At 53.3% G+C, this 17,930-nt stretch overlaps 1 protein-coding gene across 1 annotated transcript in view; it reads left to right on the forward strand.

Moving 5' to 3' along the window:
* Positions 1-17,930, forward strand: part of DNMT3A (DNA (cytosine-5-)-methyltransferase 3 alpha) — an 84,488-nt gene that overhangs the window by 7,072 nt on the left and 59,486 nt on the right. The window contains exon 2 of the mRNA XM_011972694.1: positions 7,090-7,194. Coding sequence (XP_011828084.1) covers positions 7,090-7,194 — 105 coding nt within the window. The remainder of the gene's footprint in view (positions 1-7,089; positions 7,195-17,930) is intronic.

Genomic DNA, 17,930 nt, shown 5'->3' on the forward strand with positions numbered 1-17,930 from the left:
AAAAGGTGGCCGGGTGTGGTGGCTCATGCCTGTAATCCTAGCCCTTTGGGAGGCTGAGGTGGGCGGATCACCTGATGTCAGGAGTTCAAGACCAACCTGGCCCACATGGTGAAACCCTGGAAAAAAAAAAAAAAAGAAGAGTGGAGCTGAGTGGTAGAGCAGTATCCCAGGATAATTGGGACATGAGCCTTTCCTCTCTGGCACCTGGGCTTGGCACAGGAGGCCTGGTCATGCCCTGCAGCTGCCTCTGCAGAGAACCACAGGGCATTAGGGATATTCCTCGTAATCATCCCACGTAATGTTTTTGCTGCATGGAAGGGCATGCAAAAGAATGTTCTCTGCATAGTGATTGACTCACTCCATCATCATGATTAGTTAGGAGGCACTCAGAGCAGGATAATGATCAGAGGTTCCTCAACTGGGGCTTAGAGAGGCTACATGGCTACAAAATAGTTTTATCTGGATCTTCCCCTTTATTAAGCAAGGGCTGGCAGAGCTGGGTGTGCTGCTGAAGGAGCAGACATGAGTGGGCTTGGTGCCATGGAAGTGGCCACAGGCAAAGTAGTGGCACACTCCACTCTGGGCTCAGCATGGCATCAGATACTTGTTTACATGTCGTCGTCTCCCTCTGAACTGAGTTTCCTATTTGTTTATCTTTGTATCCAGTACACAGTAGGTGCTCAATAGATTTTTGAGTGCACCCCTATGTCTGGCCTTGTGATGGCACCGAGACCTCAGAGGTGGACAGGGCTGAGGTATGCTGCTCTGTGGGTGTGAGGTCTGGCCCACCCTGAACCTCCAGAAGACAATGAAGGCCCAGCCAGGTGGACAGGCTGTGGACAAGGGGCTGCAGCTCTGGCAGGAGGGCCTGGGAACCAGACGGGCACCAGCATTGTCAGTTATTTAGCATTTCTGGAACATCTCTGTGTGCAAGTACCCAGGAAATGTGGGGGACTCAGAGGCGCCAATGAAACACAGCCCCTCCCCTTCAGGAGAGTGGCCTTTCAGGAGGATGGAGGGCTTTCCTCAGTAATTATGACACCACCTAAGCAGTCAATGATTATTTGTTGGATATTGTTGAATAATTGAAATAAAGGGCCAATGAGCCTTGGGAGGTGACTGAGATCAGAAAAAGTAGGGGGCTTTGGAGGGCTCTGGGCCCATGTGCATCTACAGTGATTCCCAGGCCACTGCCTGACCCCTCATGCTGGGATCAGCCTCTGCAGGTTGGCCTGGGCACGGGTGTGCGTGCGAGCATATGTGCATATGTGTGTGGCATTGGGGTGCGCGAGCGTGTGGCTGTGACTTCAGAGCCTGGTGCTCAGGCAGCCCGGGACAGGGCTCTGCCTCTTGCAGAAGCCAGTTTGTTTCACTGAATCCCATGATCACAGACAGTCCCTGGGAGGCCAGCCAGCCAGCTGGCAAAGGCTGTGCATGCTTCTTGTCCCAGGGGGCCCGGGCAAGTAGCTGGCTAGATCCGGCAAGTTCATCCCCTCGACTCAAGCACCAACTTGAGACATCTGCTCGACGGATGCTGGGTCAGTAGCATCCGGTTTAAGTACTGAAGGGAACACACGTATGTCAGGCTGGCTGTCTCTAGGCAAGGGCCTCAAGAGACATAAATCTCTTGTGGGGAGGGGTCCTGTGTCTGGGCACAGCCAGCCCAGAGTGTCTGTGCCTGTGAATGCCAGTGTGCCTTGACTTTGGATTGCCTGTTATCTTTATGGTGTCACTGTGTGTCTGTTGACGTGGTAGAGTATAGTGGCATGTTGCAGTAGAAAGATCCATGGGCTGGTAAACAAAAGGTGTAAATTTTGGTTCTAAAGGCCTCCTTTCCTGGCTCTCTGATCCCTGCAAGTCAGATAATCTCTCTGAGCTTCAGGTGTTTCACTTGTGTAATAGAAAAAAATAATACCAGCTCTGCTTTCCGTAAAGTGTAAGAATACAATGAAATAACATATATGAAGATGCTTTGTTAATTACCATGTACAGTGCAAATGTGAGAGATTATTACCGTCATAGCCCAGCGCATCAGAATGAGACGTTGTATATGGCTTAAAATAATCCATCCAGTGAGCAGTGTTGAAATGTAGGTCAGATCATAGCCTCAGAAGTTTAGAGAGAGGAACCACCTAATCTCACAGGCCACCAAATGTGAAGGTGCTTTGAAAGCTGCAAAGAATGATATAAATGCAAAGCGACAATTATGTTTAAGTCTAGAAGGGATGTTTTAGTCCTCTTGTTTCCTAGTCTGGAATCGTAAAGATCCGAGAGGCACTGGAACCTGGTATACAGTTGTATTTGTACAGGTTTGTAGATTTGTATGTGTGCCTCTATTTGCGTCTATGGACTCATGTCAAGCACCTACTCTGTGACAGTCATTCATCAAGTGCCTGCCTTGGACTAAGTGCATCAGTCTAGGCATCCTGGATGCCAGCATGAATCAGACACCCACACTTCCCTCAAGGAGCTGACCACTGTCATGCTGGGTAGGGAAACTATAGGAGAGAAAGGGTCTTTTAGCTCAGTCTAGGCAGGGGATGGGAGGAGGGGGCCTAGGGGCAGAGAATCCAGGATATGAGGCTGGAAAAGCAAGTAACAGTTTGCTGATAAACCTGACGGGAAGGTGGTGCGGGCAGAAGGAAGAGTCTATGCCCAGGGACTGAGGCTGGAAGCAGTTTGCTTTTGCGCTTGGTGCTGTCTGTTGGGACCACAGTGTGGAGAGGAGACCAACGTGATCCAGCCAAATCCTGGGGACCGTCCTGCACATGAGCTGAGGAGCTTGGCTGGATCCTCCTGGCCCCCGGAAACCCCCATGGCAAAGGTTTAAGCTCTGCAGAGTGGCATAATCAGCTTTGCATTTTGGAAAGCTCCCAGAGCCCTGGTATTGCCACATATCTTGCGGCAGGAGCACCCGCCAGATGTTGGGCTCTGTGTGGTAGTGAGGGATCGCTGCATATGGTGGGCGGCGTGCTGGGATTTGCACAAGGCAAGGAGGGGGTTGGGGAGGATGGAGTGGGAGTGAAGTACGAATCAGGATGTGTGGAGCGGGGGAAGGTAGCAGTTCTTGAGTGACTATCACGTGTCAAACTTTTGCTACATCACCTCATTTAATTCTTATAACATCACTGTGAAGTAGGTATCATCCCATTTTATAGATGAGGAGAGCAAGACTCAGGGAGATTAAAGAGCTTGAGGTTACTCCTAAGCAAAGAGCAGAGCGAAACTCCCAGCCCGGCTCTGCCCTCTCCAAAGCCTACTTGTCTGGAATTTCCGCCCCTCCCCTCTGCACTGGAAGTGTGGACAAATTCAATCCCCTGGCTTGACAGATGAGGAGACCAACCTGGGCTCAAATCTCTTCCCGTGAACTGTGTTACTGTTTTTCAGCTGTTCCACGTCACCACAGATCAGATTCTTTTCTTTCAGAGTATTAGCAACGCCTACTAATTCAGGGCTACTTGCAGATTTGATAAGCATATTTTACATTCCTTTGCTCAACCCATCAGCAAAGATATGGAATAAAACAGACCCCGTGACAGATGCAAGAATGAACCACTTGCTACGCTTCCTTGGAGCCGTTGAGGGGCACGGCCCGAGCCATCTGCTTACCCTTCTCGGCGTGTCAGCCCCCTCCCTCTGCAGAGGGAACCTCAGGCAGGCCCAGAGCAGAAGCATCACTTCCCGCTTTGCCCTAAGACTCCATCGAGGAAGAGCCGGTGGAAGAGAACGTGCTTTTCACAACACTGCGATTACAGCCAAATGTCAAGGGGAAGGGCCAGGAGTTGTTCAGACCTGGCTCTCGTGGAGACTCCAAGCATGGCCCAGAAGCATGCGGGGCCTGAATGCTGGACCAGCCGTGAAGCTCCTTGCACCAGGTGTGGGGTACACAGAGCACCCCTGCCTGGCACTCCCCGCCCTCTCTGGACCTGTCAGGACCTGAAGAGGTGGCCTGGCACCGGGGGGTCCACCCCTCCCCCCTGGGCTGGGTTGCATGGAATTGAATCCAACAGGGAAAAAGATGTGCCAAGCACCTCCAGGCCCAGCACACATGGTGTAGGTGAGAGATGCCAGCAGGACTGCATATGGCAGAGGGGTGGCCTGTAGGGGCCCCCAAAGGCTTTCTCCACATGCCCGATGGAAGCTGGTGCCCATCATGAAATGTCAAGCGTCTTTGTTTTTAGGTCATTGCTGTGTGGTAACTGTGGTTCCCTTTCACTGATCAGAAGCTCTGGTTGGCTTTCACATCTCGGATTAGTTCACAATAAAAGAAGTCAAATGAATCCCTCTGTCACAAATGCAGCTTGTTAAAGAAATAGTTTAAAGCCCAGAATTTAGGGGCAGTAGGAGTTTTTCCAGAATCTGCCCTAGGCGCTGGGGATTCGGCAGTAAACAAAACAGACAAAGGGGCAGACCTTTTGTGAAGCTGTCTTCTCAAAACCCGAGAAGCAGACGGGATGGACACCTTCATACCCCCATTTTATGGATGAGGAAACGGAGGCTCCGAGAGGCTGCTCCTGTAACTGTAACAAGGAAATGGACAAGCTGGGCTCATGCCCACTTTGCTCTTTCCATGACCTCACATGACCCCTGGTGATTTTACAAGTGCTGATCAAGACAGTGCCCATTTGGCACCAGTAGAATCGGATCAGAAGCCCCACCTCAGTCTGAAATTCTTAGCAGTTGCGTAGATCCAATCAGAACGTTCACAAATACTCAGCTGCACTGGCAACACGTCCTCTCTGTGTGATCCCTTCTTACACGTTTGTGGGGGTGGGTCTGGGGTCTTCAGAAGATGGTTCAGAAGCAGCAGGCCTCCCCTCCCATGGGGCGTGTGCCCTTGGGCACCCTGAGCCCTCATGAAGGCTCCCACGAGTTGGCTCCTCTTTCCATAGCCTTTCTGCCTCCACCGCCCCTCTGCTGTGCTTTCCTGAAAAGAGCCCCTGAAGGATCTCCAGCCTGGGGGCTGGTCTCTCCCTCCATAGACGGCACGGGGCTTCCCAGTCCCCTGGCGTCCTTTCCAGATGCTTCCTCTGCTGTGCTCCTTAAATTGTCCTCTTTGGCCCTTCTCCAGCCCACACTGCCATGTCACTCTGCACAGCTTAGTGACGGTGCTCTTGAAGGTCAGCCGTTCTGACCCCTGGCTAAGCCTCCTCATCCTCAGTATCTTTCTCAGAGAGCTTTGGTCTCTGGCGTTGGCAGCTCTCCCCTTCCTTGTTCCCACAACACACCTCTTCTGCACCTCCGAGCATTCTCTCTCTATCTCTTGTGTGAGCTCTGCCTGTCTCCAGCTTGACTGTGGCCACCACCTGTGCTAAGACCGGGCACCTCTGTTCACCCTCCATGTGCATGTCTTTGGAGGCCTCCCAGAACTTGAGCCATGACGGTCTGCCCTGCAGACATGCCTCAGCTGGAGGATGGATGGAGGGGCCAGGGATGCTCTTCCTGCTGGTCTTACGTCTACAACCAGTCACAGTAGGTTTTCATTTGTGTGTCCCACTATCACCAAAAATTAATGTGGCAAACCACAAGGTATTTTGCAATCACAGAAAATGAAAGTTGAGTAGGATGTTGAGGGCCATCTTACTCAGGTCTCCAGGAGAGCTGTGGACCCTCTTCTCTGTCTGTGCTGCCAGCACTTCCCTGGGTTGGCACCCTCCGCGGGGAGGGCCCAAAAGCCATCTTTGGCACCTGACATCATGCGGGGTATGAAGAACAGCCTGTGGTCCGTCTGCAGGGTCAGGGCGTCTTTCTCCCTCCTTCCCCAGCATCATTTCTGCTGGGGATTAGTCATGCCAGAGCCCGGCTGAGTCAGAAGGGACTTGTGGGTGGTTTGTGGCCAGGCTGGAGTAGTGAGGCAGGACTTTCTAGGTTTATTGTCTCTGTGCCCCAGGAGACAAGCACGTCAGGGCCCAGCCCTGCACAGGTGTTATGTGAGGGGTAGGGAGTAAAACAAACTTCTGTTCCAAACTCAGTGAATGCAAGAGATGGAGAGGAGCTGAGATTCGGTCGTCCGTGAGACCCTCTTGCAGGCTGACAGGCATGCATGGTGCCAGTTCCACATGGCAGGGATGTTCGCAGCTGTACAAGTCCTCCACTTTCCACAGTCGTTCATTTTGAGCATTGCCTGGACTTCAAGTAGATATTACTAAATTTAATATTTCTTTTCACCTGTTTTTCTTTTTCTTCTTCTTTTTTTTGAGACGGAGTCTCGCTCTGTCTCCCAGGCTAGAGTGCGGTGGCGTGATCTTGGCTCACTGCAGCCTCCGCCTCCCAGGTTCAAGTGATTCTCCTGCCTCAACCTCCCTAGAAGCTGGGACTACAGGTGCGTGCCACCATACCCAGCTAATTTGTTGTATTTTTAGTAGAGACGGGGTTTCCTCGTGTTAGCCAGGATGGTCTCAATCTCCTGACCTCGTGATCCGCCGGCCTCAGCCTCCCAAAGTGCTGGGATTACAGGCATGAGCCACTGCGCCCGGCGATTTTATTTTCAATAAAGGTGATTCCTTAAGTAGATCACAAATGTAATTGTGTACCTGTGAACAAAAACTTTCTCGTATAAATAAACTTTTAACTCAAATCCTTTATCAGAGCTTGTGTTATAATTTTATGGTTTAGAAAATGTAGTAATAAAGAGGGAGAGATGCCTTCTGTTGGGGCAGCAGGTCTGCCCTGAAGTTCCCCTAAGGATGTATTATTTATATATATATACAAATCTGTATTATTTATATATTTATATATGGGTGTGGGTTTTTTTGTAGAGATGGAGTCTCACTATGTTGCCCAGGCTGATCTCAAACTCCTGGCCTCAGGGGATCCTCCTGCCTTGGCTTCTCAAAGTGCTGGGATTACAGGCGTGAGCCACTGTGCCTGGCCAAGGATATATTTTAAGTGGGGCTCTGAGGGGTGACTCAAGCCTCACCAGGCAGGAGGGGAGGTTGTGGAGGTATATTATACAGCCCTGGAAGTGTGGCTCGTGGAACAGGAGGAGGCTGGGGCTGGAAGGGAGGCCAGGGCCAGCCCCTGACAGGCCTGGAATGCTATACTGCTTGGATCCACTTCTGGCCTCACAGGCTGTGTCTGTGCCTGCAGGACGGAGAGGAGCAGGAGGAGCCGCGTGGCAAGGAGGAGCGCCAAGAGCCCAGCACCACGGCACGGAAGGTGGGGAGGCCTGGGAGGAAGCGCAAGCACCCCCCGGTGAGTGTCACATTCTACACACCCTCCTGTGCACACACACAACACACATGTGCCTGGGCTGTCGATGGCAGTGATGTGTGTCCTGCAGGAACCTGGAGACATTTAAGACCAGGTGATGGGGTGCACCCCTCCAGCTGCAGATACCCCACTTTTCAAATCCCACCCTCACATTTCCATGTTTTCTTATTTATTTATTTATTTACTTTTTTACTGAGACGGAGTCTCACTCTGTTTCCCAGGCTGGAGTGCAGTGGTGCAATCTCAGCTCACTGCAACCTCTACCTCCTAGGTTCGAACAGTTCTCCCACCTTAGCCTCCCAAGTAGCTGTGATTACAGGCATGTGCCACTATGCCCAGCTAATTTTTGTAGTTTTTGTAGAGACAGGGTTTCACCATGTTGCCCAGGCTGGTGTCAAACTCCTGACCTCAAGTGATCTGCCCACCTCGGCCTCCCAAAGTGCTAGGATTATAGGCGTGAGCCACCGCGCCTGGCCACATTTCCCTGTTTTCTACATACAGAACTGAAGGCCCTGAGAGGCCAGGGGACTTGGCTGGTTGGTCTTGGGCCTAAGACTTGGACCAGGCCCCTGACTCCTGGCCTCCCTCTGGAAGGGAAGCAAGAGGGCCTGCCAGAATCCCAGGCTGGATTAAGATCTCCCTGGACTGTCTATGCAGGCCCCTCTCTACCACACTCTCACCCTGGGTCTCAGCCCCTACCTGGAGGAAGGGAACTGAGGCCTGGGAGTCTGATCAAATTGGAGAGGGGAGATGCAGGCTGAGGGGTCTCTGTGAGGGAGCAGGAGAACCAGGGCCCTGGGGAAGGAAGTCCTGCAGGCCTGTAGGCTGCAGGGCCAGCCCCAGCCCCAGGCTTCTGGGAACCAGTGCTGCTGAGGCCTGGGGGCAGCTCTGGAGAACAAGACCCCTGGACTTAGAGTCAGACGTGGAGCAGTCATTATTTCCCAGTGCCAGGGACAGCTGGTTCATTTCTTTTACCCGCTTCCAGCTGAGAGTGGTAAACTTGGAGCAAGAAGGTAAGGGGGAGTCAGAGGCTCTGGATTTGTTACTCAGCCCTTCAAAGAAATGTTCTCAGCAGGTATGGAGCCCAGGACTTGCTCCCTCGGGGTAGAGGGCTGGGTTGAAGGTGACTGAAGTGAAATGGGACGGTGGAGGCGGGGGGTGGGTTCCTGGAGGTGGGAGGTATGGGAACCTGCTGGGTACTGAGACGCACCCCTGCCAATTCTGCCTGAAGATTTGGAGGGGGGGTGGGGCCCGAGTGAAGTCATTTTACTGGTAAGTAATTTTAAACATTTTAATATTAAAGCAAATGTGGATATGTTATGGCCTGGAATGAAAAATTCACATGACATTGAAAGATAAAACGGGGCTTCAGAGGACTTTCTGGCTGGCAGCAGACTCTAGATTCCCAGGGCCCCTGCACCCTCCTCTACCCACAGGGCACCTTGATGGAGAAGGTGTGGGAGGAGAGCCAGGCTGGCATCAGAGCACACTGGTGACTGCACATTTGCAGCATGTCCTGCCTCCTGAGGCTTGGCAACCTGCAATCTGCTAAGCAAACTGCCCCTGTCCCCATCCAGTTTCTGAGGACAAGAGCCACCACCTGTAGCAGATAAAGACCCAGCAACCCTTTGATTCATCTTTGAGTCTCGGAATCAGAGAGTAGCCACATCGCTGAGAGGTGGAGTGAAGCACTCAGGTGAAAAGGTACAAGGAAGTCAGGGGCAGGAGTGTGGGGATATCACCTAGACAATGACAGAGAAGAGGGGCACTGCTGAGTGAGGGGAGAAGGGCCGGTGGTCATACATCCCATGGCCTGAATCAGGCTCCAGTGCAGAAGGGAAAACACTGTCTTTGGGGTCCAAGAGACCTGAGTTCAAACTCTGGCTCCACCACTGGCCACCTGTGTAACCTTGAACAGCTGCTGCCTGAACCTCAGGTTCGCCTTCTAAAAATAGAGGAGAAAACCTCCTCGCCCCTGTGAGAATGAAATGGTGCAAGCGCCAAGGAGCCTCAGCAAAGGCCAGACCTGCCCCTGCCCAGCCAAACCTTTCCTCTTCAGGAGGCCATGGCACCGTAGTTTGACAGAAGAGCAGCACCTTGATTTAATGCTTCCCAGCATGTGTCCTTGAGCGAGTCCCCTAACCTCTCTGGGCTGCTTCCTCATTGGGAAAATACGGCTGCCAGTAAAGCCTGCCCTGTCCACATCTTGGGGCACTTGGCAAACAGCAAAACAGAGTTCAAATGTGCAGGCTGGGCCAGGCGCAGTGGCTCACGCCTGTAATCTCAGCACTTCAGGAGGCCGAGGCGGGTGGATCACCTGAGGTCAGGAGTTTGAGACCAGCCTGGCCAACATGGTGAAACCTCGTCTCTACAAAAATACAAAAATTAGCCGGGCATGATGGCGGCTACCTGTAATCGCAGTTACTCAGGAGGCTGAGGCAGGAGAATCGCTTGAACCCGGAAGGCGGAGGCTGTAGTGAGCCAAGATTGCACGACTGCACTCCAGCCTGGGCGACAGAACGAGACTCCGTCTCAAAAAAACAACGTACAGAGCTGGCTGTGTAAAAAACCTGTTCCACTGCAGGGCCCAGTGTCCACCAGGCTGGGGTGCAGGCCTGTAGGGTGGGGGCCCAGCATCGGCCTCTCAGCAGTCCTGGGATGCCCCTCGTGGTCTGGATGTGTTCTAGCCTAAGTCCTAGGTTACACCTGCAGTCTCCTGGCCTCTCAGGAGAGGCCCAGGGTGAGGAGGAGCATGGGAAAGGCGAAGCTGATTGGGAAGTCAGCTGTTGGGAAAGCGACTCCTTGCACATTGGAGGAACCAAGAAAGACTGACCCCAAGGACAGCAGCCAGCACGGCCTTTCCTGGGAGCCCATGTTGGGGGATTCCTGCTGCAGCCAAGGCTCAGCCCTTGTAGCCACAGGTGCTGGTCCTGGACTCTTCCCCTCCCGTGCGGGAGCACAGCAGAGAGGGCTTCTGAGGACCTGTTGCAGCTGTGGCCCTGGCAATAGATTTGCCAAGGAGCTTTAAAACAGCTGAGTGTGTCATCCAGCTAAACCTAGGGAGGGAGCTTGGCTCAGGTCCTGACAGGTGTGATGGGGGATGGGGACTGGGAAGTAAGAGATGAAACCCTGGCTGGAGGCTGTGGCCTTCCACAGCCAGCGCTGGACAGGGAGGGTCCAGGTACACCCACTTAGTGCCCTCACCAGGTCCCACCCCCAAGCCCAAGAAATCCTGGGCTCTCTCCTCCTTTTGCCGCCAAGGACTGTCTTTCTTGGCCTTCAACAGGCATCTGTTCCTGGGTGCCTTCTGCCCCCTGGCATTGCCCTCACCCAAACCAGACTCCACCTGCCCCCTGCATGCCCAGGCCAGTGTGCTCTCTTTACGACAAACACTTTCCACTTCCTGAGCAATGACCATATGCGGGAAGCCACCAGAGGAAGATGCCTTCTATTTCAGCCAAGTGTGCTGGAGAGAAGAGGCCACACATAATCACAGTAAATGTAGCACTGGCACGTCCCTCTTCAGGAACCCCCGGGGACTCCATTTTTTAGTGGACAAGATCTGAATTCCAGCCCCTCACCATCTGACCACTCCTTCCCCTGCTATGCCTGATGCCACCCCTTTGGCCACAGAAACCTCACCTTCTCACTGCTCCCCAAACACACCAGCCAGCCACTCCTCCTGCCCACCCCTTACACAATTCCACAGCCTGCCTTCTCTCCGCCTGCCCCAGCACCGCAGCGCAGCAGAACCTAGCCTGGAAATGAAGCCCAGTTCAGCCACTGTGACCCACACTGGCCTCTCCCTTCTCGAACTGTTTCTAAAATTAATAAAAATGAACTGATAAAGACAAGTTCCAAGCCCACCGATCACACACATGGGACTGTAGTGGTCTGCAGACCTCACTTTGAGAAGCGCTGGTTGTTACCTGTCGGTACAGAACTGAGTATAACTATTCAGAAGCTTTTATGTGTATGTGATAATGTTGCCACATCCACGTGCTGTGATTTTATATTTTACAACCATATCATTTCTTGGTGCCTTGAAAATTTAAAAATCTGAAACCAAAGCTTGAGCTTTCATCCCTGACAGTTTGAAAATGTACCACCATTGCATAGTCACTGAGCTGTGCCACGCTGAGGGCAGAGACCAGCAATAAAGGTTCACAGTTATGCCGCATGTTACTGCCTACAAAGGCCTTTTACAGGGGTTACCCTATTTGATGCCGACAAACCTGTATGAGGTAGTTGGGGACCACTTTCATTATCCTCACATTCAGAAGAAGAGACTGAGGTTCAGAGAAGATGATCAGGACTTGGACTTCACGCCTCTCAACTGCAAAGCCTGTGGTGCTCTTTCCTCCTTATCACTGCAGCCATGCAGTTTGGCTCCTGGGTACCTACCCAGGGGTTGTCTTTAAGTTAACATGTGAATTCAGGGCTGCTGGAAAAAGTGTGTGGAACTGGTCCAAAAAGCATACAAAGAAAATATAACTGAAGAGAGTTATTGACACAAATACCAGGGAGCCTGTGTGTAAGTGCCGAAGGCTGCAGGGGGCTGAGGGCGAAGAGGTGGGCCTGCTTAAAACCAGCAACGGCCTAGTTGGCTGCAGCACTGGCCAGAGAGCCAGGATGCTGCAGTCAGAGCCGGCAACAGGAAACAGGAAGTCAGCTGCAGGGCAGGGCGGGGCTTAGGAAGGGAGCTGGCACCTGGGCCAGGGCCTGCGGGCTGGCCAGTGCCCATGATGGGGAGGTGGGGGCCAGTGCGTGGAGCTGAGCCAGTGTGGGTGTGAGGTGGGGAGGAAAGGGCAGCCTCTAAGGATGTTGCAGAGTGACAAACGTGGGTGTCTGAAGCTGGTTCCTGCCTGGTCACCAGCCCAGACAGTCCTGCAGAGGCCTTTGTCCTTCCTGGGTGGTTCTGGTTGGAGCCCTGAAGGGACAGTTTCTGCCTTTGCCCAGCAGGCCCTGGGGGGTGAGTGGCCCTGTGGGGCTCCATCCCCTATTTACTAGCGATGCGTATTTATTCATTGACAATTTATACCCACCAACTTCCTCCAGGGTTATTTTTGCTCAGAGGGAGCACTCTGAGGTCACCTCCTGCTAAGAATAACCCAGAATGGGAGGGAGGGAGGAGGAGGAGGGGGCTGGGTGCTGGTGCTGAGCTCAGCTGAGCCCAAGCCAGTGTTAGGGCTGACCCTCCAACACCACAGGAGTGAGCCAGTCCAAGAGAGCAAACTGCCCCACTTCAGAGCAGATGACTTGGGGTATAAATGGGGAAGTTAGGGAACCATTCTTCTGTAGCAAAAGTCAGCTAGGTACAGCTTAGGGCAGCTGTTGGAAGTTTGCAGTACTGGCTAGCTTTCCAGCCTAACAGGACCTTTGATTCTTCTCCAAGTTAAGACAGAGTTCAGCTCCCCGTCTGTTTTCAGATCAGAGCCCCTCCTGGGCTAACCCTTCGGACCTCGGCTCGGTGACATGGTGCCCCTCACTTTTATGCACACTTCCTGACATAGTGTCTCCCACTCCTGGGCTGCAGCCCCTGGCCCACTCCCGGAGGTGGCTCTTCTTCCTGTGAGTCTGCATCAGTACACGCTGCTGCCCACTCTGTCGCCTCATGTTTTGGAAGGCGTGAGGAAGACAGGCCAACACACTGCTTGTGAGGTAGAGCCTATGGTTATGAACTTTGCAGCTCCACCCACCCACTCCCCGACCTGAGTGGTGAAATCGACACCCGCTACTAGAGTCCCGCATGGAAGGGCCTAGCCTGTGGTGGGGACTTAAGTGCAGTGGGACTCCTAAGGATGCTGGGAAGCCAGGGAAGACGGAGGAGGTGGGGCTTGACCTGGGCCTTAGAAGGGAGGTGACATATGGAGAAGTCAAGGGGAAAGTGAGAGGCACCCCTGACCCCAGGACCTTGCTGAGGTGGGTGTGGAGGAAGGAAGGCATGCAGGGCAGGGAGAGTGTGGGGAGGCCCAGAGGTAGGGGCTGTGAGCACACAGACACAGGCCTGGCTGAGGGGATTAGGGATGCATTGAAAAATGTATACAGGGCTGGGTGCAATGGCTTATGCCTGTAATCCCACCACTTTGGGAGGCCGAGGTGGGTGGATCACTTGAGGCCAGGAATTCGAGACCAGCCTGGCCAACATGGCAAAACCCCATCTCTACGAAAAATACAAAAAAGCCAAACGTGGTGGCACATACCTGTGGTCCCAGCTACCTGGGAGGCTGAGGCACAAGAATCGTTTGAACCTGGGCAGGTGGAGTTTGCAGTGAGCCGAGATTGCACCACTGCACTCCAGCCTGGGCTACAGGGGACACTCTGTCTCAAAACAAATAAATTATATATATATATATATATAAAAAATAGTAGCTGCGTATGGTGGTACGCCTGTGGTCGCAGCTACTTGGGAGGCTGAGGCAGAAGGATCTCTTGAGCCCGGGAGGTTGAGGCTACAGTGAGCCTTAATTGTGCCACTGCACTCCACCTGGGTGACAGAGCAAAACCCTGTCTCAAAACAAGAAGAAAAATGTTCTCAATCTTGATTGGAAAGGTAGTTTGCAGGCAGCCTGAGGTGCTTTTACTCTTTATCCTCTCTGAAAAATGTGTTATCTGGAAGGTTGTGAGGAGGCGGATATGACGTGATAGGAGTCGTGTTTGAGAAACTGGCTCTGGCACCCGTGAGCATGGCGTTCATCCCCGAACATGAACACATGCTGGAAGAGGGGAGGGGGCGGGGGCGCCAGCAAAGTCCCAGGGCCTGTTGGGGGTAGCGGTGGCGGGGCAGAATTGGCCAAGCCTGTGCTGCTGGCCCTGGGAACGCTAGAGAGGAAGGGGTGAAAGGAGGCCCTAGCAATGGCACAACAGGGACAGCGTCAGCGTTGTTGTTAGAGACGAGGCTTCTGGAAGGGAGCAGATGGGGAAGGGGCCCCTGTTGAGGCCACCTTACATAGCTGATCTTATCTGGGGAGCATTTAAGTGGAATCTCAGAATCTCCTTTTTTTTTTTTTTTTTTTTTTTCCAAAAATAATCCCTGTGTTTATTTTCATCTCTCCACATCCCAGGGCCACCTTCAGCGAGTCATTCATTCCCACAGGTCCTGGTCTTGGTGGCCTTCCTGGGGCCCCATGAGCTTTTCTAGGGCCTGTGCTGCACCTGCATCGTTCCTCCCATTGCAGGTACGCGCTGGCACACGCATCTGAGGAGAGCTGTTGACATGGGTTTCTTTCATCATCCCCACCTAGAGAATTTTGTACATTTTGGTTCTCCTACCTCAAGAAAGCCATGAGTGAGTTGGAAAATCTCCAGAGAAGGGCACTAAATTGATCAAGGGGAAGGCCAGGCTGCCAAGAGAGGACAGACTAAAGAGATTAGGACTCCCCGGTCTGCAGAGACAAAGGAGAGGACGTGATTAAGGCTATGAAATCATGTCGGGTGTGGTGGGCTGAGCCCAGCACAGCTGGGGAGCGGAGGGAGGACACCCATTTGAAATTTCAGAAAGGTAAACGAAGCACAGAAAAGACAGCACCATTTTCCATGGTGGGTTCCCTTCTTACAAACCTGTCACTCTAGGGATGGCAGAGATTGAAAACAGAAGCAACTTCAAAAGAGATTTACTTAACGTATGGGATCTCTCACACGTAAGGGCTTTTTTTTTTTTTTCTCTCTCTTTTTTTGAGAGGAGTCTTACTCTGTTGCCCAGGCTGGAGTGCAGTGGCGCGATCTCAGCTCACTGCAACCTCTGCCTCCTGGGTTCAAGCAATTCTCCTGTCTCAGTTTCCTGAGTAGCTGGGATTACAGGGGTGCACCACCATGCCTGGCTAATTTTTTTTTTTTTTTTTTTTTTTTTTTTTTAGGGTCGAAGGGATTTATTGAAAATGAAAGTACACTCCACAATGTGGGAGCGGGCCTGAGCATAGGGGGCTCAAAGGCCTTTTTTTCTGTATTTTTAGTAGAGATGGGGTTTCACCATGTTGGCCAGGCTGGTCTCGACCTCCCAACCTTAGACGATCTGCCTGCCTCGGCCTCCCAAAGTGCTGGGATTACAGGCATGAGCCACCGAACCCAGCCAGCATGATGGCTTTTTAAAGGGAGCCTCCAGCTCACTCTGAAATCCTTTGAGGTTGACTTCAAAGAGCACAGCCAGGCCCTCTTCCAGGTGGACCAGTTACCCGCTGGAAACAGAACCCTGAGTGGGCCGGCCACTTACTGCGCATGGTCGTTCTGGCATCCATTTGCCGTGGCTTGTGATGACCTAGCCAGGCCACAGACTGAGTGACCTCTAAGGCTTTGCTGAGCCCAGAGGTCTCTCCTCAGACACACGGGTGGAGAGATCTCTGGGGAGGAGGGAGACAGGCAGCTCCCAGCAGATGTGGTGAGGGGAATGGTAGGACCTGGTGGGGGTGCCCGGGCTGGGACCAGAGTTTCCGGAGTCATCCCTCTGTGGCCTCTGGTCCCACCATCCCTGACCCCACTGGTGGCGCTTTTAGCCACCCTACAGGGAAAAGGGAAATTGGAGGAGTCAGGGTCCTAGCTCCATAGCATTGGAGCCTGCTCCGTCCATCCCAGGAAGGCTGAGCAAGGGGGCATCTGGGGACCCCTGGCCCCTCCTGGAGTGGGCATGGGGTGGGCCTCTCTGGCTCTCCCTGCCACAGGCCACTTCCAGCTGCTATCAGATCTCTGGTGAAGGCTGCCAGGGGGAAGGGGGCTGCAGGAAGGGCGGGGGCAGGCAGTCGTGGCCCCATGCCAATGCTTCGGGGGCAGAGCTGCCCTGCTTACGTGGACATGCAGCTGTTTCCTGAAACTAGAGTCAACCTGGAAAAATCCAGGCTAGTTGAGGGGTGATGGGCCTGCAGAGCTGAGGAATTGGAAGGAGCGAGGAGTCGCGGTACAAGTGGAGGGGCTTATTGGCGTGTCTGTGTTGGCATCGCACGGCTTCCTCGCACCCCTCTGTCCTGTGGCTGGCAGTGGGTGTCTGCAGGCGTGGGGGCGCCTCCTTCTCAAGTCTGTGCATGTGACGGTGAAGAGACCGTGGCTGGCCTGATGCCAGGGTTCCCGGGTGGCATGGAATGGATCTCACGGAGGCCTTAAAAGCACCATGGCAGGTCCGGCCCTCTGGGTGACCAAGGTGAGGTCGCCCCCCTATCTGCTGGGCTCTGGGAGAGTAAGCAAGAGGAGCTCCTGGTGGGAAAGGAAGAGGCAAGAGAGGAGGGAGAATGGCATCTACCCATCCCCCACCCCCATGGAACCCCCCCCTTCCTGGGTGAGCGCTGCATGTGGGCTGCAGCCTGGGGACAGGGCCCCTTGCCCCGGGTGCCAGGGCCTCATCTCCCCTGTACCATGACCCTCACCTCTCCCCCTCCTGGGTTTTAGATAGCTATAGTAAAGCAATACTTAAAAATCACTTCTGGCTGGGCGTGGTGGCTCACACCTGCAATCTCAGTACTTTGAGAGGCCGAGGCAGGTGGATTACCAGAGGTTGGGAGTTCGAGACCAGCATGGCCAACATGGCAAAACCCCATCTCTACTAAAAATATAAAAATTAGCCAGATGTGGTGGCACACGCCTGTCATCCCAGCTACTAGTGGGGGCTGAGGCAGGAGAATCGCTTGAACCCAGGAGGCGGAGGTTGTAATGAGCCGAGATCACACCATTGCACTCCAGCCTGGGCAACAGAGTGAGACTGCGTCTCAAAAAAAAAAAAAAAAGAAAAGAAAAATCACTTCCATAAAATTAACTGGATATGGTGGCACACGCCAGTGGTCCCAGCTCCTTGGGAGGCTGAGATAGGAAAATCGTTGAATTTGAGGCTGCAGGGGGCTATGGTCACACCCCTGCACTCCAGCCTGGGCAGCAGAGTGAGACCTTATCTCGAAAAAATTTTTTTTAAAATTACTTCCGTAAACATAAAAAATTAGGCATGGTGGCAGGCATCTGTAGTCCCTGGTACTAGTGAAACTGAGGTGGGAAGGTTGCTTAAGCCCAGGAATTCAAGGCCACAGTGAGCCGTGATTGTGCCACCGCACTCCAACCTGAGTGACAAAGCGAGACCCTGTCTCTTAAAAAAAAGAAAAAAATCACCTCCCCCTATTAGGAGTTTCAGACTTTGCCCCACCCTGGGAGGCAAGGCTTTGCCTGGAGTGAAGGAAGGGCAGGAGGTCTGGGTCTCGCCCAGACTTTGGGCAAAGGGGGAAGAGGAGGTGGCGGCAGGGCTGGGGAATTGGTTCCGGCTGGGCAGGCCACAGCAGAGGGCTCCTCCTTGCCTTGCCTCTGGCTTTTGCTTGAGTTGGGCGCTGGTCAGGGGAAGGCCAACAGCCTCTGCCCGGCCTTTCTTGGGCACTGCACTGCCACCTGTGCCTTCTCCGAACCCTGGGGGCGTTTGTGAGCTTGCGCTGTTTTGAGACTCAACCCAGAGCGGGAGTCGGTCTTCAGATGTCTCCCCTATACCTGGGCCATCCTGGAAGCTTTACTGCTCAGAGGCGTGTGACCCAAGGCAGGCCTCAGAAAAGTGAGCATCGCTCCAGCTCCCCTAGGATCCCTGTGAAAATTACATTTATTAATTTTATAAGCATATGTATGCCCAGTCCTGTGTGGGATGCTAGAGAGCCGTAGGTGGAGAGGCCCACAAAGTTAAATAAAATCAGCCGGGCGGGGGCTCCCGCCTGTAATCCCAGCACTTTGGGAGGCAGAGGCAGGCGGATCACCTGAGGTCAGGAGTT

This window comes from Mandrillus leucophaeus, unplaced genomic scaffold (assembly GCF_000951045.1).
Source record: "Mandrillus leucophaeus isolate KB7577 unplaced genomic scaffold, Mleu.le_1.0 Scaffold13, whole genome shotgun sequence".
NCBI classification, from domain to species: domain Eukaryota; kingdom Metazoa; phylum Chordata; class Mammalia; order Primates; family Cercopithecidae; genus Mandrillus; species Mandrillus leucophaeus.